Source organism: Hyperolius riggenbachi, chromosome 2, assembly GCF_040937935.1.
Source record: "Hyperolius riggenbachi isolate aHypRig1 chromosome 2, aHypRig1.pri, whole genome shotgun sequence".
In the NCBI taxonomy this organism is placed as follows: Eukaryota; Metazoa; Chordata; class Amphibia; order Anura; family Hyperoliidae; genus Hyperolius; species Hyperolius riggenbachi.
The window spans coordinates 41,163,470-41,186,469 of NC_090647.1; the positions used below are offsets into that span (position 1 = coordinate 41,163,470).

Below are 23,000 nucleotides of genomic sequence, written 5' to 3' on the forward strand. Positions count from 1 at the left end.
TAGGGGGTAGATTAGTGTTAGAAATAGATAGGAATGAGGTTAGTGTTAGGTGTAGGTAGGGAGGAGGTTAGTATTGTGGTAGGTAGGGAGTAAGTTAGTGTTAGGTATAGGTAGGGAGAAGGTTAGTGTTAGGAATAGGTAGGTAGTAGGTTAGTGTTAGGCATAGGTAGGGAGAGGTTAGTGTTAGGCGTAGGTAGGGTAGAGGTTAGTGTTGGGGTAGGTAGGGGTGAGGTTAGTGTTAGGTATAGGTAGGGAGAAGGTTAGTGATAGGAATAGGTAGGTAGTAAGTTAGTGTTAGGCATAGGTAGGGGGAGGTTACTGTTAGGTGTAGGCAGGGGCTACATTAGTGTTAGGCATAGGTATTGGGGGGTTAGTGTTAGGCATAGGTAGGTGGAGGTAAGTGTTAGGCATAGGTAGGGGGAGGTTATTGTTAGGTGTAGGTAGGGGGTAGGTTAGCATTAGGCTTAGGTAGGGGGTAGGCTAGTGTTAGGTGTAGATAAGGGATAAGTTAATGTTACACATAGGCAGAGGGTAGGTTAGTGTTAGGCATAGATGGGGTTAGGTTAAGGTAGGGGTTAGGTTAATGTTAGGTGTAGGTAGGGAGTAGGTTAATGTTAGGTGTAGGTGGGGGTAGGTTAGTGTTGGGTACAGTTAAAGGGTTGGTTAGTGTTTTGAGTAGGTAGGGGGTAGGTTGGTTTAAGGCTTAGGTAGGTGGTAGGTAAGTGTTATATATAGACAGTGGGTAGGTTAGTGTTAGGCAAAAATGTGTGTGTGTGTGTGGGGGGGGGGGGGGGTAGATTAGCGTTAGGCATAAGTGGGGGCTAGGTTGGACATAAGTAGGTGGTAGGTTAGTGTTAGGCGTAGGTAGGGGTTAAGTTACTGTTACACGTTGGTAGTGTGGAGGTTAATGTTAAGTGTAGATTGGCGGGAGATTAGTGTTAGGGGTATGTGGGGGAGGTTAGTGTTAGGCGTAGGTAGGGGGGAGGTTACTGTTGGGTATAGGCAGGGGCTACATTAGTGTTAGGCGTAGGTAGGGGGGAGGTTAGTGTTAGATGTAGGTGGGGGGAGGTTAGTGTTAGGCGTAGGTAGGGGGGAGGTTAGTGCTAGGCGTAGGTACTGGGAAGGTTACTGTTAGGTGTAGGCAGGGGCTACATTAGTGTTAGGTGTAGGTATGGGGGAGGTTAGTGTTAGGCGTAGGTAGGGGGGAGGTTAGTGCTAGGCATAGGTACTGGGAAGGTTACTGTTAGGTGTAGGCAGGGGCTACATTAGTGTTAGGTGTAGGTATGGGGGAGGTTAGTGTTAGGCGTAGGTGGGGAGAGGTTAGTGTTAGGCGTAGGTAGGGGATAGGTTACTGTTAGGTGTAGATAGGGGTAGTGGTAGTGTTAGGCGTAGATAGAGGTAGTGTTAGTGTTAGGCGTAGATAGCAGGGGCGGACATACGGCCGTGCAGGCCGTGCCGCCGCACGAGGGCCCCTGAAGTTCCGTTTTCTTCAGGGGCCCATTAAGTATTTTTTTTTTTTTTTTTATATATTTTTTTTTTTATTATTTTATTCCCGGGGGGCCCCCCGACTCCTATCCTCCCTCCCTCCCTCACCTCGGGGGGCCCCCCTCCCGATATGCGCGGCGGGAGAGCGAGCGAGCGGCAAATGCAGGAAGGGCTCTCCAGGCATCCGCTAGAGGCCCAGCCGCTTGGTCTCCAATATGTCTCCAGTTGGAGACATATTGGAGACTCAGCGGCTGGGCCTCTAGCGGATGCCTGGAGAGCCCTGAAGACTTCCTGCATTTGCCGCTCGCTCTCCCGCCGCGCATATCGGGAGGGGGCCCCCCGAGGTGAGGAAGGAAGGGAGGGAGGGAGGATAGGAGTCGGGCCCCCCACCCGGATAGCTACCCACCCGGCTACCTAACCACCTACCCACCCGGCTACCTACCTACCCACCCACCAGGCTTCCTACCTACCCACCCGACTACCTAACCACCCACCAGGCTTCCTACCTACCTACCCACCCGGCTACCTACCCACCCACCAGGCTTCCTACCTAACCACCCACCCAACTACCTAACCACCCACCCGGCTACCTACCCACCCGGCTACCTACCCACCCACCAGGCTTCCTACCTAACCACCCACCCAACTACCTAACCACCCACCCGGCTACCTACCCACCCGGCTACCTACCCACCCGGCTACCTACCTAACCACCCACCCGGCTACCTACCTAACCACCCACCCGGCTACCTACCTAACCACCCACCCGGCTACCTACCGGGCTAGTTACCAACCCACCCACCAGGCTACCTACCCACCCACCCGGCTACCTGGCTACCTACCTAACCACCCACCCGGCTACCTACCTAACCACCCACCTGGCTACCTACCTAACCACCCACCCGGCTACCTACCGGGCTAGTTACCAACCCACCCACCAGGCTACCTACCCACCCACCAGGCTACCTACCTACCCACCCACCAGGCTACCTACCCACCCACCAGGCTTCCTACCTACCCACCCGGCTACCTACCTACCCACCAGGCTACCTACCCACCCACCAGGCTACCTACCTACCCACCCACCAGGCTACCTACCCACCCACCAGGCTTCCTACCTACCCACCCGGCTACCTACCTACCCACCCGGCTACCTACCCACCCACCAGGCTTCCTACCTACCCACCCGGCTACCTACCTAACCACCCACCCGGCTACCTACCTACCCACCCACCCGGCTACCCACCCACCAGGCTTCCTACCTAACCACCCACCCGGCTACCTACCTAACCACCCACCCGGCTACCTACCGGGCTAGTTACCAACCCACCCACCAGGCTACCTACCCACCCACCCGGCTACCCACGCACCCACCAGGCTACCTACCTACCCACCCACCGGGCTACCTACCTACCTACCGGGCTAGTTACCCACCCACCCACCAGGCTACCTACCCACCCGGCTACCTACCCACCCACCCACCAGGCTACCTACCCACCCACCCACCAGGCTACCAACCCACCCACTCACCCACCCACCCACCCACCAGGCTACCAACCCACCCACCCACTCACTCACCCACTAGGCTACCTATCCACCCAACCACCCATGGGAGCTGCGCGCCGGATGGAGGCTGGGACAGGAGGTCTGCTGCTGCAGGTGAGTAAATGTTTTTGTTTTATTTATATTAGCAGGTGTATGTTCTGGGCAGGTCTGCCACATGATTGCATGTATTTTCTTCGCAAATCTGCCGACATGATTGCATGTATTTTCTGGGCATATCTGCCGACATGATTGCACGTATTTTCTGGGCATATCTGCCGACTTGATTGCATGTATTTTCTGGGCATATCTGCCGACTTGTTTGCACGTATTTTCTGGGCATATCTGCCGACTTGATTGCACGTATTTTCTGGGCATATCTGCCAACTTGATTGCACGTATTTTCTGGGCATATCTGCCGACTTGATTGCACATATTTTCTGGGCATATCTGCCGACATGATTGCACGTATTTTCTGGGCATATCTGCCGACATGATTGCACGTATTTTCTGGGCATATATGTGTATTTTCTTGAGAAAACCTGCACAATTATGTGAATTTTCTGGGGAAAGGGTCACCAAAACTTGGGCCCACTGTCTTTGCGTTGCACTTTTCAAGGGAACCTGAGGTGAGAATAATATTGAGGCTGCCATATTTCTCTCCTTTTAAGCAATACCAGTTGCCTGGCTGCCGTGCTGGTCCTCTGCCTCTTATTCTTTCAACCATAGACCCTGAACAAGCATGCAGCAGGTCAGGGGTTTCTGACAATATTGTCAGAACTGAGAAGATTAGCTGCATGCTTGTTGCTGGTGTAATTCAGTTTATTACTGCAGCCAAATAGATCAGCAGGGCCGCCAGGCAACTAGTATTGTTTAAAAGGAAATAAACCCTCACCCCGGGTTCGCTTTAAGTTACAGTTAGCTCCGCCCTCATCCGGTCATTGCCACGCCCATTTTTTTGCGGCGGCGCTACGCGCCGCAGGTTCTATCCACTACGCGCGGCGCAGGTCATAGGGGGCCCACAATTACAATTTTGCACAGGGGCCCACTGCTGGCTGTGTCCGCCACTGGTAGATAGGGGTAGTGTTAGGCGTAGATTGGAGGAAGGTTAGTTTGAGGACAGGATAAAGCAGTAGTAGAGTATCTGCAAAATGTTGCCCCCAATTCCACGGTACTTTTAAATGCTTGTGCTGAGGACCACAATGCCTCAGATCCACCCTACTCCTTTTTTATGTACAGAGTTCTGTTGTTCTCTTCATGTTGCCCTGTTTATGAATCACCATCATTTCCTCGCTCAGGTTTGTGTGTGAGTTTTCAGCATGTATCTTTTTGTGCACATATATACATCCCACACATACTTCAAGGATTGACGCTTTTGATCTCCCCGTACATTTTGTACTTCTGGTGACATGACTTCCACATTATCGCCCCCTCAGACTCGAAGAGAACTCTCTGACTTACATCATGCCGGCTGGTGCGGGGAGTCTTCAAGGGACAGTCCACTTCCGGCCTGTGCGAGGGGGAGGCGTCCTCATGGACTCTGCTGCACTGAGCCCTGGAATGAGGCGACAGGAAATTTGGACACCCCATAGGAGCCTATGTTAATATCAGCAATTACTGGAAATTTGAGTGTCTGCAGCTACAGATAGTGGGCGCTCAAATGTCCATTAGTTTAACATGGGCGCCTGAATGTGCTCGGTGTCCAATATGTATCGTGTCAGGTATAGCGGCGAAGGTGCCTTGGTTATTGGTATGCTTGCGTTGGGGGCCGTTTAGGGTTAGGCATCAGTGGTGGGGTAAGTTAGGGTTAGGCATCAGTGGTGGGGTAAGTTAGGGTTAGGCATCAGTGGTGGGGTAAGTTAAGGTTAGGCTTCACACCTGCTATTTGTTGTTGCAGTTTGCATAGCATAGAGGGCGGGCCCAGTGCCTGCTATTTTATCATGTTCTGCGGGCGGGCAAGTTTACATTAATTACTAAGCCTCCACGGCGACCATATATTTATTGTGTGCAGTGGTGAAAGCGTTGCAGTTATCGGTGGGTTTGTGGCAGGCGGTCACAGTTAAGGTTAGGCATTGGTGGGGGGTCAGTTAGGGTTAGGAATTTTGGGGGGAGTTAGGAGATAGGGTTAGGCTGGGCATCATTGCTGTGGTCGGTTAGGGTTAGCCATCGTTGGGGAGTTAGGATTAGCCATCATTGGGGAGTTAGGGTTAGGCATTGGTGCTGTAGTCAGAGTCATCAATGGGGGGGAGGAGCGGTTAGGGTTAGGTATTGGGTGAGGGAGCGCTCGTGTGTGAATAGTGTTAGGTTTAGCAATGGTAAAAATGTTAAAATTTACCAATATCTTATTGGAATTACCATAGTACAATTACTGTTATTTTAATTGGCCTAGCTGATCTTTAAAGTGGACCTGAACTCTTGCAAAGAACAGAAGGAAAACATAGAGAAATACATCTTTTGTGTATTTAGAGAGTTTAGCTGGTCCAATCCCCCCTCATCTGTGACTTATCACTACTGTAATTTGATCTCTCAGCTGTGTCAGCTCAGGAATCTCCTCTGCCATGTCAGAGAGCGGATCATTGGTAAACACAGGATGTTAGCAACATGTCTGCTTCCATGAAAGCAGGAAGTAGACACACTGCAGTTTCATTGCAGGATTTGTATTAGCTGTAACAAAGTGTAAGAAATGTTTTTCTTTAAAGGTTATTATGCTGTTGCTTATCTTTTAGAGTTCTGCGTTCAGGTACACTTAAAAGCTGCCGCTTCCTGTAGGGGTTACTCGGTAATGATGCGGGTATCTTTGGCACATACTATTGCCGCCTGACTGTTGCCGTGATATATCACTTGTCTCTGACTCCCGTCTCTTTCCTGGCAGACATACAAGAGTTTTATGAAGTCACGTTGCTGAGCTCCCACATCGATTACCAGGAGAAGCTCTCTGAAGTCCACCACGCCGCTGAGTTATGGGAGAAGAACAACTCCTCGTCAGGAGGCCCGGAGAGCTTACAGCAAGCCTCAGAGGTAGCGTGGGATTCCGCTGCATCTCTTATGTGTTCAGCAGTACAGACCAGATGAGTTTATGTGATGAAGTCTCTGAGTCTTCTGCTGAGAAGCCTTTGAGAAGAGCAGAGCCGGTGTACCAGCATTTCCGCATACCCATCAAAATAGCATACAAATCCCTTGTGCCACTGTATGCCTCCCTTGTGCCTCTCTTGTGCCTCCTTAGGCCTCCCTTGTGCCTCCTTAAGTATTTATTTATTGCATACCTCCCAACTTTTTGAGATGAGACAGCGGCACACTTAAGCCACACCCCTGACACACCCCCAACCTATTAAAAAATAATTGTGGGTAGGGAGAAGGGTGAGGGTGCCCATGGGTGAGGAGGTAAAAAAATGATCGAGGCCCCAGCCGGCGGATGTGGTATGTGGAATGCGGTGTGGGGGATAATATTGTCTCTCCCTCCGAATGTGCCCCCCAGTGTCCCCCTGTATGTAGAGATTAAGAGCGCAGCGAAGCGAGCAGTCTTACCATTCCTTCTCGCATACCGGGCATCTGGTCTTCTCCGCTTTTTGCTTCCTGTGACGTCACAGGAAGTAGATGGAAGCTAGAGCCCGGTACGCGAGGAGAAATGGTAAGACTGCTCGCTCGGCTGCGCTCCTAATCTCTACATACAGGGGGACACTGGGGGGCACATTCGGAGGGAGAGACAATATCATCCCAGACCCGCGTTCCACACACCACATCCGCCGGCTGGGGCCTCGATCATTTTTTTTTTCACATCTGACCCCCCAGTTGCCCGGGACACTGGGGGGTCATAACGGGATAGCGGGACAGCCCCCCCCCCCAAATCGGGACTGTCCCGCCGAAAACGGGACGGTTGGGGGCTATGTTTATTGTATTTATAAAGCACCAACATATTACGCAGCGCTGGACATTAAGGTTACAGACAATATTTAGGGGTGACCTACAGCAATAAGACAATACAGGAATACAAGAAAACCAGATCATGCAGCACAGTATGAGTACAAGGTAATGCTTAGTCACTGGAGGGGAGCATGGAGATTAGGCAAGTCGAGTTCACGCAGATCCATAGCATGGGTGCACAGTAATGGAGGTGCATGATCAGGTAGGACACAAAAGGAGGAGGACCCTGCCCAAAGGCTTACAATCTAGAGGGAGAGGTAGAGACACGAAAGGTAGGGGACCAGAGTTCAGCTTCGAGTTTAGAGCACTAGTGGGGGGGAGGCTAGAGTTAAAAGGGGGGTTTTGAGGGGCCTTCTTGAAGATGTTGAAGGAGTGGGACACCCTAATGGGAGTTCCATAATGTAGGAGCAGCTCTTGAGAAGTCCTAGAGGCGTGCTTGGGACTGGGTGATGCGAGGGGCGGTCAGGCGAAGTTCATTGGAGGAGCGGAGTTAGCAGCTAGGTGAGTACCACTGGGTAACATTGGAAATGTAGGTTGGACAGGTTTTGTGGACAGATTTGTAGGCCAGACACAGTATCTTGAATCTGATTCTGGACTGGATAGGAAGCCAGTGGAGGGATTCACAGAGGGGATCCGCCCTGGTAACTCCCTTGTGACCTGCTTTGTCCCGCTGTGTCTCTTACTTCCTTCTCTCCTCCAGCTCCTTTATTAGAGCCGCAGCATGTCTCACCTAGACCGTGGCAATCACCGACATACTCTCTCCCTTCACTGCTCCCCCCAGTGGCCGCGTCTCCTGATTGCGTCATTACGCGCTGCGAGAGTAGCTAGTAGGGGAACAGTAAATGGAGAGAGGTCATTGGTGATCGCCGCGGACCACGTGAGACATGCTGCTGCTTCCACTGCGCCTCCTCTGTGGTAAGAAACGGAGCTGGAGGAAATCAGAAGAGGTAGTTCCCGACTATGTGACTTCATTGCGACGGATCAGCGGGCATTCGTATGTCGGATGTTCGTAAGTTGGGAACTACCTGTACCACTTTAAATGTATGCTGTTTTGGCACTGTATGCTGATTTGTTGGTACACCGGGACAAGGGGCCAAATGCAATTCACTTTTTTTACCTAGGTGATAATTTCACACTTTAGCAATAAAATGCCTTTTAAGCGACCAACAAACAAAAAAATATTCAGAATAATTTTGACAGCACTTTTTCATCTACTTGGTAGTAATTTTTTAAATGCAAAATGCTAAAAGGTTGTTTCAAATAAATGATGAAAAATTATCTCTTAGGAGAAAACATTGGAGAAAAATGTAATTGCATATGACCCAAGGCTGAGACACCAAAGTGCGCCCCTCCATCCTTCCCACCCCAGCCGTCACACACTGATTGCTATTAGACTGAGAGGCACCCCAAACCCCCCAAACACCTTAATCTCTAGTTATCTGACTTGCAGTCACTGCCATGTGTCCCCTTTTCTTATTTCTCTCTGCTTCATACACAACAGGGGAATGATAGCTGAGTGAGTTATGCGCCCCCTCCTACACTGCGCCCTGAGGCTGGAGCCTCTCTCGCCTCTGCCTCGGCCTGGCCCTGGTAAACAGCCTTGTGTCCTTGTGTAAACAGCATAATGCCCCATTCACATTTACAATAGCAAAACACTAGCAATTAGCGGTAGCATTTTGCTGCATCAATTTTTTTTCACGATAAACAGCAAAAAAAAAATCACTGTACGTTTTCCCAATTTTTGAGAGATCACGATTCGCGTTTTAAATACAACGCAATTGCGATCTCTCTAAAATCACAAAAAAACGCAGCACGTACTGCGTTTGTGTTTACCGCGAATTGCCGGCGATCGCGGCAGTGAAATCACTGCCATATACTTTTAATTGCACTAGCGCTTTAAAAAGAGCTCGCGATCACCGGGGATTAGCGGTAAACGCCTTCTTATTGCCCAAGTCGGAATGAGCACTTTAAGGTGGCCACACACCACACATTTTTTTACATTTCTTTTCAACTCAAGATTTACTATCAATTTTTAGAAAAATCTGACCAATGTAACACACACACGTGTTCAATTATTTTCCTGTTATATAAATTTTTTTTTTTTATACTCTGAAAAAAGTGCTTGTACCTCTACATTAGAATATTGTTAATCTACCATACACCTTGCAAAAAATGATCAGAAATTTCCGCACCTCCCGATCAAGAAAAATGTTAAAAAAAAAAGGCAAATCGAATTGTAATTTTCACTCTAATAAAAGAAAATTACATTTTCCGGTAGAAATGGGTTATTTTTTTCCGATTTGCTGTAAAATCGGATTATTTAATTTTATTGTGTGTGGCCGCCTTTAGTCTGTCATGTGTATAACAAGCAGCCTTCATTATACACACCTACTTACATACTAAAATCAATCTTTCAGGGCGAGGGTGTAAAAATCTCAGGGCAAGGACGTAAAATCCCCCCTAAAGACTTGAGCACACTGCTGTGATGCGGTAGACAGAGGTTCACCCTAGTATTAGGTAGCCACCTGTATAGGTAGCCAGAGGTAGCCCACCCCCCCAGTACAGGTAGCCAGAGTAGCCCCCCCAGTATAGGTGGCAAAGATGTAGCCTCCCAGTGTAGGTGGCCAGAGATGGCCCCTAGTATAGGCAGCCAGAGGTACGCCCCAGTATAGCTAGCCAGAGGTAGCCCCCCAGTATAGGTAGCCAGAGGTAGTCCCCCAGTATAGGTAGCCAGAGGTAGCCTCCTAGCACAGGTAGCCAGAGGTAGTCCCCCAGTATAGGTAGCCAGAGGTAGTCCTCCAGTATAGGTAGCCAGAGATATCTCCCAGTATCGGTAGCCAGAGGTAGTCCCCCAGTATAGGTAGCCAGAGGTAGTCCCCCAGTATAGGTAGCCAGAGATATCTCCCAGTATAGGTATCCAGATGTAGCTCCCTAGTATAGGTAGCCAGAGGTAGCCTCCTAGTATAGGTAGCAAGCGGTAGCCTCCCAGTATAGGTAGCCAGAGGTAGCCTCCTAGTATAGGTAGCCAGAGATATCTCCCAGTATAGGTAGACAGTGGTAGGCCCCCAGTTTAGGCATCCAGATGTAGCCCCCTAGTATAGGTAGCCAGAGTTAGCCCCCAGTATAAGTAGCCCCCAGTACAGTCTAGTTATTTCCTGACTAGTCAATAAGATGCTAATAATTATGAGTTGATGCAAACCTTATACAAATGTATGCAGCTTGGAGACCAATGAATCAAATGCAGCAACTTTTATTAAAAAATAAATAAATACAAATATTGCACAGCGATCATAAACAAATGATGGTTTGATGAATTGTGTGTATTAAGTTTGCAACTCCGAGTGTCGCGCTTTCCTGCCCACGGCGTTTACTATATTACTACTGTATAACCTCCCGCGAAAGAATAACTCGCAAGCCTCATAACCCGCCAAAAAATGTTCTCTCTCGCCAATTAAAGCATTAATGAAATATGTTTATTTTCAAGTAAAAAAAAAAAAGAAAAAAAAAGCGCGTCCCCCCGCTCCTACGACATTTGCCGGGACATGAATAATTCATTGATAGCGACTCAGAATATGGAGACTGCTGTTCGCCGCGGGTTGCAGCTTCTTTGTATCTCCCAGCATCTCGTTCCTCACTTTTCACACACAATTTGCCTGAATCACCGTCGCCACGGCAACGGCGATAACACCAGTGTGGCAGGACATCAACCGCCTTATTCCCATAACAGGTCACGGAAGAGTCAGACAGGCGTAAACTGTAATTAAGCCAAACAAATTGTACATTCTCATGGCGTTATTTTAAGTGGAGGGAAGAAGTGGTTATTAGCCGAGCAGAAATCGTGCTATCGCTGCTCCGAGGAGACGGTTACAGGCAGGACACCATATTTCACGGAGTTAAGTGTTCGGGTTTTGGAAGCCTGGCAGTAACAGTCTGGGCAGTCCGCCCTGGTGAGCGAAAGAGCAAACTGTCAGGGAAAAACAGGACGTGAGAAAAGGTTAACAGCTCTGGCCTTTTATTCTGTTTAGAGCGTTATATTCCAGGTGAAAGGAAAGTTTGATTGTTGATTTGATGAAAGCTGCACCCCAGATAAAGAAAACCTGAAGTGAGAAAATAAACTTATGAGATATTGGCCTCAATTCACTAAGCTTATCTCCTGTCTTTAATAACGTTTCTAGAGTGATCACCATGGTGATGAGGCATGTAGTATTCAGGAAACATTTTACCTCAGGCAAACCTAAAGTTAACTCTTCTGTCTTTAAGTTAAGGTGAGATTTCTAAAGTTAACTCTTCGATCCTTAAAATAACTCCAGAATTCTAAAGTTAAAGAGGGGCTGTTAATTAACTGCACGTGAAAATAACTACTGAGGAGGTAACTTAACTACACAGGAGGTAATTTAACTACAGAGCAGGTAAGGTAAAATACAAGCGACACCCATGCTAACCTAGAAATAAAAAACACATATATAAGTAGATAAATACTACTTCTACTTGCATAACAGATGTGCTATCCACGTAATGATTCCTGTGAATTTTATACAGGAAAAGCAGAAAATCCTATTCTAGGCAGTGGCCATCTTGCCAAGCTAATGCTGACATCATATCCTCCCTGACTCTTGTCCCTCCCCTCCCTTCTCTTGCTCATTGTGTATTCATTAGCTGCCCTCCTCCCAGAGTCTTCAGACACTCTCACTGAGGTGTATACTAACAACTGCACTGTCTTTTTTATTTACACATCCAATGATTGAGTCACCTCAGCCTTGCTTGTAAACACAAGTGATTAGCTAGGCAGGGAAATAAATGGAAGAGGAGGAATATATTATAGATAAAAAGAACTCCCAGCATTCAACTCTTTGGCACGGTTTGGCACTAGGGCCAGTGCTCCTAAAGTATGTGATAACTACAAATCATAACAGCAGAAAAAGTTTTGCAAGTTTTGAATGCAGGATTAGCATCTTTATCACTTAATACACTCAGACCAGTTGCTGTTGAAATTTGATTTTTATGGTGAGACTACTGCTTTAAAGAATGAAGAGATAAAATAACTCACTGTGTGGAGGTAAGTGTTCTCTTGCCTTATTATCTCCAGCATGATGTTAGTGAATTGAGGCCATTGTATCTGTAGTAAGCCTGAACTATTTTAGGGAAAGATTGAATTGCACGTTTTCTGTCAGAAATTGCGATTTCGATTCAATTCATGATTTTCTTCAAATCAATCTTTAGTACTAAATTTACAATGTACAGCAACATTTACAAAAGTGCATTGTCAGAAAATGGTGTCATGTGCAGTAATAAACTGCTACGTTAGACGACGGTGACCGTTAGACGACTCTTACCACCTCTGGGCGTAGGAGCAGAGAACGGGTCAGTACAGTGACAGTGCTTCCCCTGCAACCCGCTGTGCAGTAACAGCTTGGCTCGCTGCTCCGTGCACAGTAGTCAGTGCCATGGCTCTCACCACTCCTGGCGGCGACTCCCTCTCTTCTTCCACCTACTACGTCATCAGCTGAGTCCCAGGCCGGCCACGGGAATCAGTTTGTGAGTAACTTAGTGTTAGAGTCCTTCCTTAGCTCTCAGAGTCTGCAGGCCTGTCAGTCAAGCTACAGCCAGTTATAAAGCCCGGCCCTAGAAGAAACACAATTTTGGGATTAATCACAGCTCCTTTGCACAGTGCCCAGCAGCAGCGGGCCAGCACATAACAGCTGTGCAGATCACCACATCAAGCTGTGCCTTCATCCACACCGTGTTACAGGAGGCGGAGCTGCGATTAATTCTAACAAAATGGTGCTTAGTTTCAGGCTTGATGACTGGCTGATTGTCTGAAGCTTGATTGACAGGCCAGTGCAGAGTCTCAGAGAGCTTAAAGAGAAACTCCAACCAAGAATTGAACTTTATCCCAACTAGTAGCTGATACCCCCTTTTACATGAGAAATCTATTCCTTTTCACAAACAGACCATCAGGGGGCGCTGTATGGCTGATATTGTGGTGAAACCCCTCCCACAAAGAAATTCTGAGTACGTACTCTTGGCAGTTTCCTGTCTGTGAACCCTGTTGCATTGTGGGAAATAGCTGTTTACAGCTGTTTCCAACTGCCAAAACAGCAAGCAGCAGCTACATCACCTGCCAGCAGTAAAAATGTCACCATGTGATAAATGTCAGAATATAAATCAGGGATTTAAAAGATTTTACAATGGGCAAACACTGACTAAATCATTTATACATAATTATTGTAAAAATGAAGCACTTTTTTTATTACATTACTTTCACTGGAGTTCCTCTTTAAGGAAGGACTCTGATCCTAGTGGCCTAGTTGATGAAAGTTTTGTATAATAACAGTTTGCGCTGCCTGTCCCCACCATTTATTTTAATACATGATTTTTAATACTTTCACTTACTTTCAGGGTCATATATTCATGATGCACAGCCAGTATATGGGGGCAGGGTCTGTCATGTTGCTGGCAGGGTGCTGAAACCTCTGAACTGGACCTGGAGTGTATGAGGGTGGGGGCGGAGTCTAGTGGTGGCGGGGTCTGTGTGCTCTGTGCAAGACAGTGGAGCTGCGCAGAGAAATGTATGCATGAAGTCGTTGGAGCCTTCTGTGCTGTTGCTGCTGGGGTTCTGTGGTGATGCTGGGGCCAGTGAACGGTGACACTGTGCAGACTTGGAGCCTGTGGAGTGAGAGTTTCATTGGGTATGAGGGCGGTGGGGGGCAGATCCAGAGCAGCACACAGCTTGCCAATCGCTGGATCTAATTGGTGTTACGGTGGCAGCTGTAGGCGGAGCCGTAGAGCAGCCCAGCTTCTCCCATTCCCCTGATCTCATTGCGTATGAGGGCGGTGGGGGGCGGATCCAGAGCTGGCAGGGGGCGGAGCGCTCGGCTACTGACAATCACTAGATCGTCTTAACAGCAATCACGGTTTTGATTTAAAACCGCAAAACCGTTCAACCCTAATCTGTAGTACAACTAAGAATTGGAACATTATTAGCAAAGATACGAGTGTCATATTGTTTTCCAGCACAGGAAGAGTTAAAAACTTTAGTTGTTATCCATGCAAAAGAGCTTCTCTGAGCTATTCCACCCACTGGGCCGAATACAGTCCTGTTTTCTGAAGCACTTAGACACCCAAGAAACAGCGAGACAGTTTGTGATAAGTTTTTACTGCAGGGAAGTTCAAAGGGTCATTATTTCTGCTGTGTTTTATAGCTTAAAAGACAGAGTGTGGTTTTGAAAAGTGTAACTGTGACAGAGTGATGCAATGTTACAGTTACAATTTTAAAACCACACTCTGTCTTTTAAAGAGAACCAGAGATGAAGCACCCTCTTGTATTTTACCTTATAAATCAGTGGGAACATGACAGTAAACACCTAATCTGCTCTTTGTTTCATTGTTCTCTGTGTAATCTGACTGTTATCACGTCTGATAAGAATCCCCGACTGAGAAGTCAGGCTGCTCCGTCTAGCTTTGCTACAGAAAGATTATAGCTAAGTCTGTATTCTGTTATTTCAAGCCCAAGCCTGCCCCCTTGTGGCTTTGCTATAATGACTCAGCTATAATCATTCCCAGCAAAGCCAGATTTAATTGCTCAGTCTGGGATTCTTGTGACTGCTGTTAACAGACACTTTTAGCAGTGAGGAGGAAACAGAGAGCATGGTATGTGTTTTCTCTAATGTTCTTACTGATATACATGGTAAAATACACAAGGGTGCTTCGTCTCTGGTTCCCTTTAAACTATAAAACAAAGCAGAAATAATAAACCTTTGAACTTTCCTGCCGTAAAACCTTATCTCAAGCTGTCTCTCACTGTTTATTGGCTGTTTAAGTGCTTTAGAAAACAGGACTTTATTCAGCTCTTTTGCATAGATAACAACTGATGTTTTAACGCTTCCTGTACTGGAAAACAATATCAGACTCTTTTCTTTGCTACTATTGTGCTATTCCTTATCTGTACTACTACACATACAATTCAATATATCATAGGTTTTTTTTTTCCCCCTTCAGGTTTTCTTTAAGCGGCCGGCCGGCCGCTGTGTGTCTGAATGTGTTATAGGGGTGCCCAGTAAAAACAGACCTCCGTTATCACTAAAAACTAAAACTGCTACAACAAATACAGATCCGTACTGTAAATGACTTTGAACCTTATTCTATTAGATTTTTTTTCATGAGTTTTCTCCAAAGAGATAATTTTTTTCTTAAAAGTACTGAAAAGGACTTCGAAACCCGCTGTAAAAATTATTTTTGAGTATTTTCTTAATGGTGCCTTTAAAGGCATTTTATTGACAGAATGTGACAACATCACCAGGAAGAAAACTCAGAAGAAAGTCAATTGAACAAGGGCCCTTCTTGTAATTTAGTGTTTGTAACAAACTTGCCTGGTGTGGTCTCTGCAGGCTGCTCTGATAGTTTGGAGCAGCTGGAGCAAGCTTCCTCTTCCTCTTTGATCAAAGGCATCCCCGGCTTCCCTGTAGACGTGAATCAGAATGATGGCATCCCCGGCTCCCCTATAGATGTGGGTCGGCGTGTTGGTTCTGGCAGGACGCACACGCGGCTCAGAGCTGTCTTTATAGGCTGAGGAGGCGTGTCTGATGGGGTGTCAGCTATGATGTTATCAGCTGACATCTTTTTGCAGGAGGTGCTGTCATTTCTGGGGGCTGGGCTTGTGCTCTGCCTCCTGTGTATTTAAGGCCAGAGTATTCACTTGCTCGTTGGCCTTGATACTAATCAGTTCGCTGGTTCTTGGCCTAGCTAGTGAGATTTAAGAGCTACATTAATATATTGTGTAGACGCACAATATATATGTACTCTAGTTAGTCAGTCTTGTATTTTTTAGTTATATTATATATTATCGTAATATATTAAAGTAACATCTTATTGTATATTTATCTGTGTACCGACTTTTGCCTGCCTCTTGACCTCGCTCTTGTCTCGTCCTTCTGTACCACTGCCATCTGATACACGGCCTGTCCCTGACTTCGTTATTGCCTGATCCTTACAATATGACTGACATCTGACTTATGTGTATGACCATGCCTGTTTATTGACTACGATATTACCTTGCTACTCTGTACCTCGATACCTCTGACTTTGTGTACGACTACGGCCTGATCCTGACTACGCTTTACATACTACTGCTTGTGTATACACTTGTACGTTACCTCATTACGCATCAGCGTGATAGTGTTATTATCAAGCATCTTTCCATTTCAAACTGCAGTTGCCTATAACTTTCCAAAACTTCCTGAAGATGAAGCTACACTTAAAAAATACAGCATAAAACTAATAGAAAACTGGTATAAAGTCACTTCACTGAAGCTAATTGATAACTTTGCCATTGCCAGGACAAATTATCAGATTGTCTTGTAATTAATTATTTGCAAAGCAAATGAACCAGGAAAGTTCTTGGAATTGGGAAGTTAATGGTGCAGACAGCTGCCAGTTAGGTTAATGGTACAGACAATTACGGTTGAGTTAATGGTGCAGACAACTGCCAGATGGGTTGAAGCTGCCAGTTGGGTTAATGGTGCAGATATCTGCCAGTTGAATTAATGGTCCAGACAACTGCTGGGTTGGGTTAATGGTGCCGGCAACTGCCAGTTGGGTTAATGGTACAGACAACTGCCAGTTGGGTTAATGGTGCAGACAGATGCCAGTTGGGTTAATGGTGCAGACAGCTGCCAGTGTTGAGAGCACATCTGCCAGTTAAATTAATGGTCCAGACACCTGCCCGGGTTGGGTTAATGGTGCCGGCAACTGCCAGTTGGGTTAATGGTACAGACAACTGCCAGTTGGGTTAATGGTGCAGACAACTGCCAGTTGGGTTAATGGTACAGACAACTGCCAGTTAGATTAATGGTACAGTCAACTGCCAGTTGGGTTCATGGTGCAGACAGCTGCCAGTTGGGTTAATGGTACAACAACTGCCAGTTGGGTTAATGGTGCAGACAGCTGCCAGTTGGGTTAATGGTGCAGGCAGCTGCCAGTTGGAGTAATGGTGCAGAGAGCTGCTAGTGTTGGGAGCACATGAAGGGGCCCTAGATGAGGGAGGGAAGGAAGATGTTTGTGCCCACTCCCCATCAGGGATCGTATACTATTAGAGGGGAAGAGGAGAGAAGATGGCCGCACGCTTTATGTAGGCAGCAAGGCTGGACTAGATTTTTAGAGTCCCGCCTCTATCCCATCTCTAAATGTCGGGATGCGCGGCTTGTGGGAAGCATTGCTGAGGGCTTGCTATAGGTTATGGCACTTTACTCCTCGTGTTTTCTGTGGTATAAGCCTACGTGTCTCACTGTCTTGGCCCTGAAGACATCTCCCGCTGCCCCCGTTTGACCCAGCGGTGTCAGGAGTTATAGAGGCGATAGAAGAAGTCTAATAAACAATTCTGGGGACATGATGAAGAGCTTCCAGCAATGTTTATGCAGGTCTGGAGCTCTCTCCATATGCTGCAGAATCACAGCAGGTCTCGCACAGCTGGATAGATACAGTGATCAATATACAGACAAGCTTTCCTGAGCAATGTAACGTATTGGCAATATAATTACTGAAGCTCCGGACATTGATCGGCCCACCTGCGGGGAAAGCTGCCTCTCCACCTCTCTGAGCTTTATATACGTTCCGCGACCAAGAAGAGGGGCGAGAACTCTGCATGGTGTTTATGCTGGACGCAGTCAAAGTTTCAAGGTTCAGAAACAGAAATATTATTATTATTGATTTATATAGTGCCACCACCTTCTGTGGCGCTGTACAACAGCATACAGGATGTATGACAATACAAAATAAACAATACAACAGTTAATACAATGCTGCAAAACCCTGCATGGGCATCTGGGAGAAAAAAAGAGTTGTGGGGAGACCTGTTGGGGGTTCTAACAGAGGCAGCAGCATTGGACGTGGGACAATTGCCGAGTCTTCCCCAATGAAAGCTCTTGCCCAACAGGTCAGACAGGTCAAGTCAGGTCAGAACTTTTTCGCCATAGTGCCCCTTTAAATGCCTAAGCTGCAAGAAGCAGAGGCAGAAGTGAAACAACCCAAAACTTCTAGAAACAAGCTGAGATTCCAGTACCAGACGCTCCCTATTTTCTAAGCAGTCCGCCAAAAACCCACAAGTGCCCTTATCTATTTGCCAGGCTGCGGAAAGCGAGACTCGCTATCGCACTCGCCTGGAAAAGTCAGACCACTTGTCGAACATTTTCAGCGCTCCCTGCTTAGGTAGAAATGTTTTTATATTAACAGGATGCGCTCAAGCTCTGCTTTCCATTTATCTGCGGTCACAACAGAGCACATTTCATTACATTCACAGATAACCTCGGTGGGCTCGTGACTTGCAGCTCGGAAGGGCTTTCAACATGCGGGGCCTGACAGACTGGCGCGATGAGTCGAGTCTGCAATTAACCACTTGAGGACCACAGTGCTAAACCCCCCTAAAGACCAGGCCATTTTTCTCTAAATAGGCCACTGTAGCTTTAACTCCGCACACAAGTTATTTCCCCCCCCCCTTTTCTCCCCACCAACAGAGCTTTCTGTTGGTGGGGTCTGATCGCCCCCCCCCCCCCCCCCAGATGTTTGTGTATTTTTTTATAAATATTTGTTTTTATATTTATTACATTTTGACATTTTTCTTTATATTTTAACACCCCTCCCTCCCTCCCCCCGTCTGCCTATCACAGTGATCGGGTGTGATAGGCTTCAGCCTATCACAGCGGATCGCTCTCCTGTCTCCCAGGGGGACAGCAGTGTCACACGGCTGTCCCCAGTACAGCGTTGCTGTAGATCGCAGCACTGTACAAGCTAATTAGATGGCGATTTCGCCGTCTAACAGTCTCCGAGCGGTGACTGCCGCTGGGAGACTGAAGGCGGGACGGAGCTCCGCCTACCAAGCGGAGATGCGCGTGCAGCAGCGCGTGCAACCTCCTGCAACAGCCAGCCCCAGGACTTGACGCCAATTGGCGTTAGGCGGCCTTGGGGCTCACGCCGCAGTCAAGCCCATTGGCATGATGCGGTCTTTAGGTAGTTAAAGGGAACCTGCAGTGAGAGGTATATGGAGGTTGTCATATTTATCCTCCCCCCCCCCAACCTTAATTGTCCCCACTAAAAAAAACCACAAAAAACCACACACAATCGCTAAAGAAGGGGTAAATATTGGGAGTCGAGGCTGCAGGTGCGCAGATTTCCCCTCTTTACCGATAATTCATTGGGCGGCGCCCAAACTTCTGCCGCTAGCAGTCGTCCAAATTGCCGGCTTCCTTTTTAACAGCATTAATTTATAAATTATTTAGTCAGTGTTTGCCCATTGTAAAATCTTTCCTCACACCGATTTACAGTGTGAACTGTATCACTGGTGGTGACATCTGTAGTCCTGCCAGGTGATCTCTGTGGAACGTTCGTTTGCAGAGAGTTCTATGCACAGAGGGAGACACTGCTTGCTTGGCAGTTGGAAACAGACATTATTTCCCACAATGCAATGCAGTTCACAGACAGCAAACTGTCAGGACAAAGGTCATGACATCACACTGTTCAAGGGGTTTCACCACAATATCAGCCCTACAGACCCTTCCGATGATCTACAGGGAATAGGTAAAGGTTCCTCATGGGAAAGGGGGTCTCCGCTGCTGATTTGGATGAAGCTCAGTCCCGGGTCAAAGTTCCTCTTTGCATTCGGTAGAGTTTAACCTTAGACTTATGTATGTGTCAGTTTGCTGTGGGGGAGCATTTTAAAGGGAACCAGAGACGAAGCACCCTCATGTATTTTACCATATAGATCAGTGGAAACATTAGAGAAAACACCTACCCTGCTCTCTGTTTCATTCTTCACTGCACAGCCTGCTTCTAATCAGCCCTGATAAAATCCCTGACTGAGCATTCAGCCTGGCTTTGTTCAGGAATATTTATAGCTCAGTCTGTGTTCTCTCATGTCTTTTCAAGTCCAAGCCTGCCCCCTGCTGGCTCTGCTCAGGAATCATTATAGCTGTGTCATTATAGCAAAGCCAGACTGAATGCTCAGTCGGGGATTTTATCAGGGCTGGTAACAAGCAGGCTGAGCAGTAAAGGATGAAGTAGAGAGCAGGGTAGGTGTTTTCTCTAATGTTCCCACTGATATATAGGGTAAAATACATGAGGGTGCTTCGTCTCTGGTTCACTTTAAAGAGGAACTCCAGTGGAAATTATGTAATAAAAAAGTGCTTAATTTTTGCAATAATTATATATGAATGATTTAGTCAGTGTTTGCACATTGTAAAATCTTTCCTCGCCCTCATTTACATTCTTACATTTATCAGGTGGTGACATTTTTACTGCTGGCAGGTGATGTCACTGGAAAGAGATGGTGCTTGCTTTTTTAGCAGTTGGAAACAGCTGTAAACAGCTGTTATTTCCCACAATGCAACAAGGCTCCCACAGTGGGATGTCAGTACCTCAGTACTGTGAGGCGCTGACATCATTTGTGGGAGGGGTTTCACTACAAAATCAGCCATACAGAGCCCCCTGATGATCGGTTTGAGAAAAGGAATAGGTTTCTCATGTAAAAGGGGGTGTCAGCTACTGATTGGGATGAAGTTCAGTTTTTGATTACGGTTTCTCATTAAGTCTTCAGTAATATCAACAGAACTTTTTTTTTCATGAGCAGTTGTTTTACCTTTTCAGTGAGCAAACTTTCCCTTTCCTGATGTGTTTTATCTTCCTCAAACGCTGATGTTGTTTTAATCGGCTGTATTTTTTTTAATTTGGTTTTATGGTTCATCTGGGAAGTATTCAGAGCCGGGAAATAATAACGAGAATGTATTTGCCAACCTGTTCCAATAGCGCTGCTCCTCTCTGGAGATGGCGCTCAGTCAGACTGAAGATCGAGCGGCAATAAAAAGAAACTGTGATGATCAGAAATCTGTGTTCGGTGTGCAGCCAGATGTCACTGTGATGTGAAGGAAAAGCACTGCAGCGTTTATTATACGAGGGCTTTCCGGCTTTTGTTTTCTATAGTATTTTGCTTTGAAAGTTTATGCGTTGATGTTTCAGCTCCGTTTAAAACTGTATTTTGTACAAGCGCACGCAGTATGGATAGAGTCATGGTTTGCAAAGCATGCTGGGAGTTTGAGTTTAGAATGCTTAGCACCCAGTGTATGCCTGAAGGCACCCTTTCCAATGATATGTGTAGGTACCAGTAGTACTCTGTAAAGTGCTGCAGAAGGTGTCATTGTCAGTGCAATATAAATACATAATAATGGACTTTAGCCACTTTACCTCCCTTGCTATGCTTATCTACTCCCCACAAAACTTCCTCTGAAGCTCAGGGGAGTAGATAGGCGTACTTGTGGTAAACAGTGTGCTGTATGCCCAATAAGCTATCTGATTATGTATATAGGGTATCATTTTAACCGTGACAAGTGAGAGAATAGATTTTGTGGTGTTTGACAACTGAGGGATAAGTCATGTGATTTTTTTTACCGGAAAACTGAATGAAAAGCAATAAAACTGTTATTTACATGTACTCTATACCCACAAATAAATACTAGTAAAAAAAAACAAAAGTGACAGCATTGAAAAGAGAATACATAGTTACCCTAGGGACTTAGCTTTTAAAATATGTATGCCATGAGAGTGTATTACTGTTAATCATGAAGATAAGGGCTTTTTAATTACTGATAGAGTACAATGAGAAAACAAGAAACACAAACCAGAAACTAATATATTATCGCCATACATTGTACTAGGAACATTATTTAAATGTTGAGATAACCAGGACAAATTAGCAACTACAATGTGTGGGTTTTACCTATGGTAACATTGTTTATTTGAAAACTATAGTGCATGGAAATGGAGAAATAGTGTATTTTTTCTTTTTTTTTCTCATTTTTCCCTTTAAAATGCACAGATAATAGCATAATTACTTAAAGCAAATATCACCCTCACAAAGCATAATTTGTGGCAAAAAAAACAAGATATAGATCATTTACATCTGCTGAGTAGCAATAAAGTTATTGGTGAATGAATGGGAGGAGCGCTGAAATGTTAAAATTGCTCTGGATTTTAAGCAAAAAACCCTGTGGAGCTGAAGTGGTTAGACTATGACTCTGGGCTCCTCTGAGGACAGTCAGTGACATGACTATGTACTCTGTAAAGTGCTGCAGAAGATGTCAGTGCTATATAATACATAATAATAATATGATAGGGCATTAGACTATGACTATGGTAGGATTAGATTGTGAGCTCCTATGAGGACAGTCAGTGACATGACTGTACTCTGTAAAGTGCTGCAGAAGATATCAGTGCTGTATAAATACATAATAATAATATGGTAGGGCATTAGACTATGACTATGGTAGAGATTAGGTTGTGAGTTCCTCTGAGGACAGTCAGTGACATGACTATGTACTCTGTAAAGTGTTGCAAAAGGTGTCAGTTCTATAGAAAAACATAATAATAATAATAATATGGTAGGGCATTAGACTATGACTATGATAGGATCAGACTGTGAGCTCCCTGAGGACAGTCAGTGACATGACTATGTACTTTGTACAGTGCTGCAGAAGATGTCAGTGCTATATAAATACATAATAATAATAATATGGTAGGACATTAGACTATGACTATGGTAGGATTAGATTGTGAAGCCCAAGTGAGTCCATGCACTCGTTAACATACGGGAGTGCAGCTTCTAAGTTATAGGGGGTTCCGTAGTCCAGAAGGGCTCTAAAGAAGGGTGTGAGAAGCCTCTCGAGGATACAGGGGCTTCCTTCTACTGAGGTAAGTATAGTATCTGATCTTTTTGCCTCAAAAAAAGTCACAAGTTTTCTTTAAAACTTAAACAAAATCAAATAAACAAGGAGCTTTATTAGCAAAGAAAATTAGAAAGACTGAAGCCAAAAGTAGAATCCGCAACAGATGGTGGACACGTTATTTCTCTATCTAATCTCAATCAATGACCCCAACACAACTCAACCAGCTGTAATAGAAATAGAAATTCATCAAATTTTAAGCAAAATAAAACTTCCCACATTTATAAAAATTCAACTACATTTAGGCAGCAGAACTTAAAGAGACACTTAAAGGAATACTGTAGGGGGTCG

The 23,000-nt window shown here is 46.0% G+C and overlaps 1 protein-coding gene across 6 annotated transcripts in view; it reads left to right on the forward strand.

Annotated features, from left to right (window-relative positions):
* The window catches only part of DLG2 (discs large MAGUK scaffold protein 2), a 1,711,631-nt gene that overhangs the window by 221,842 nt on the left and 1,466,789 nt on the right, over positions 1-23,000 (forward strand). For all 6 annotated transcript variants that reach the window (XM_068266685.1, XM_068266688.1, XM_068266686.1 and 3 more), the window contains exon 3: positions 5,900-6,045. In XM_068266685.1, coding sequence (XP_068122786.1) covers positions 5,900-6,045 — 146 coding nt within the window. The remainder of the gene's footprint in view (positions 1-5,899; positions 6,046-23,000) is intronic.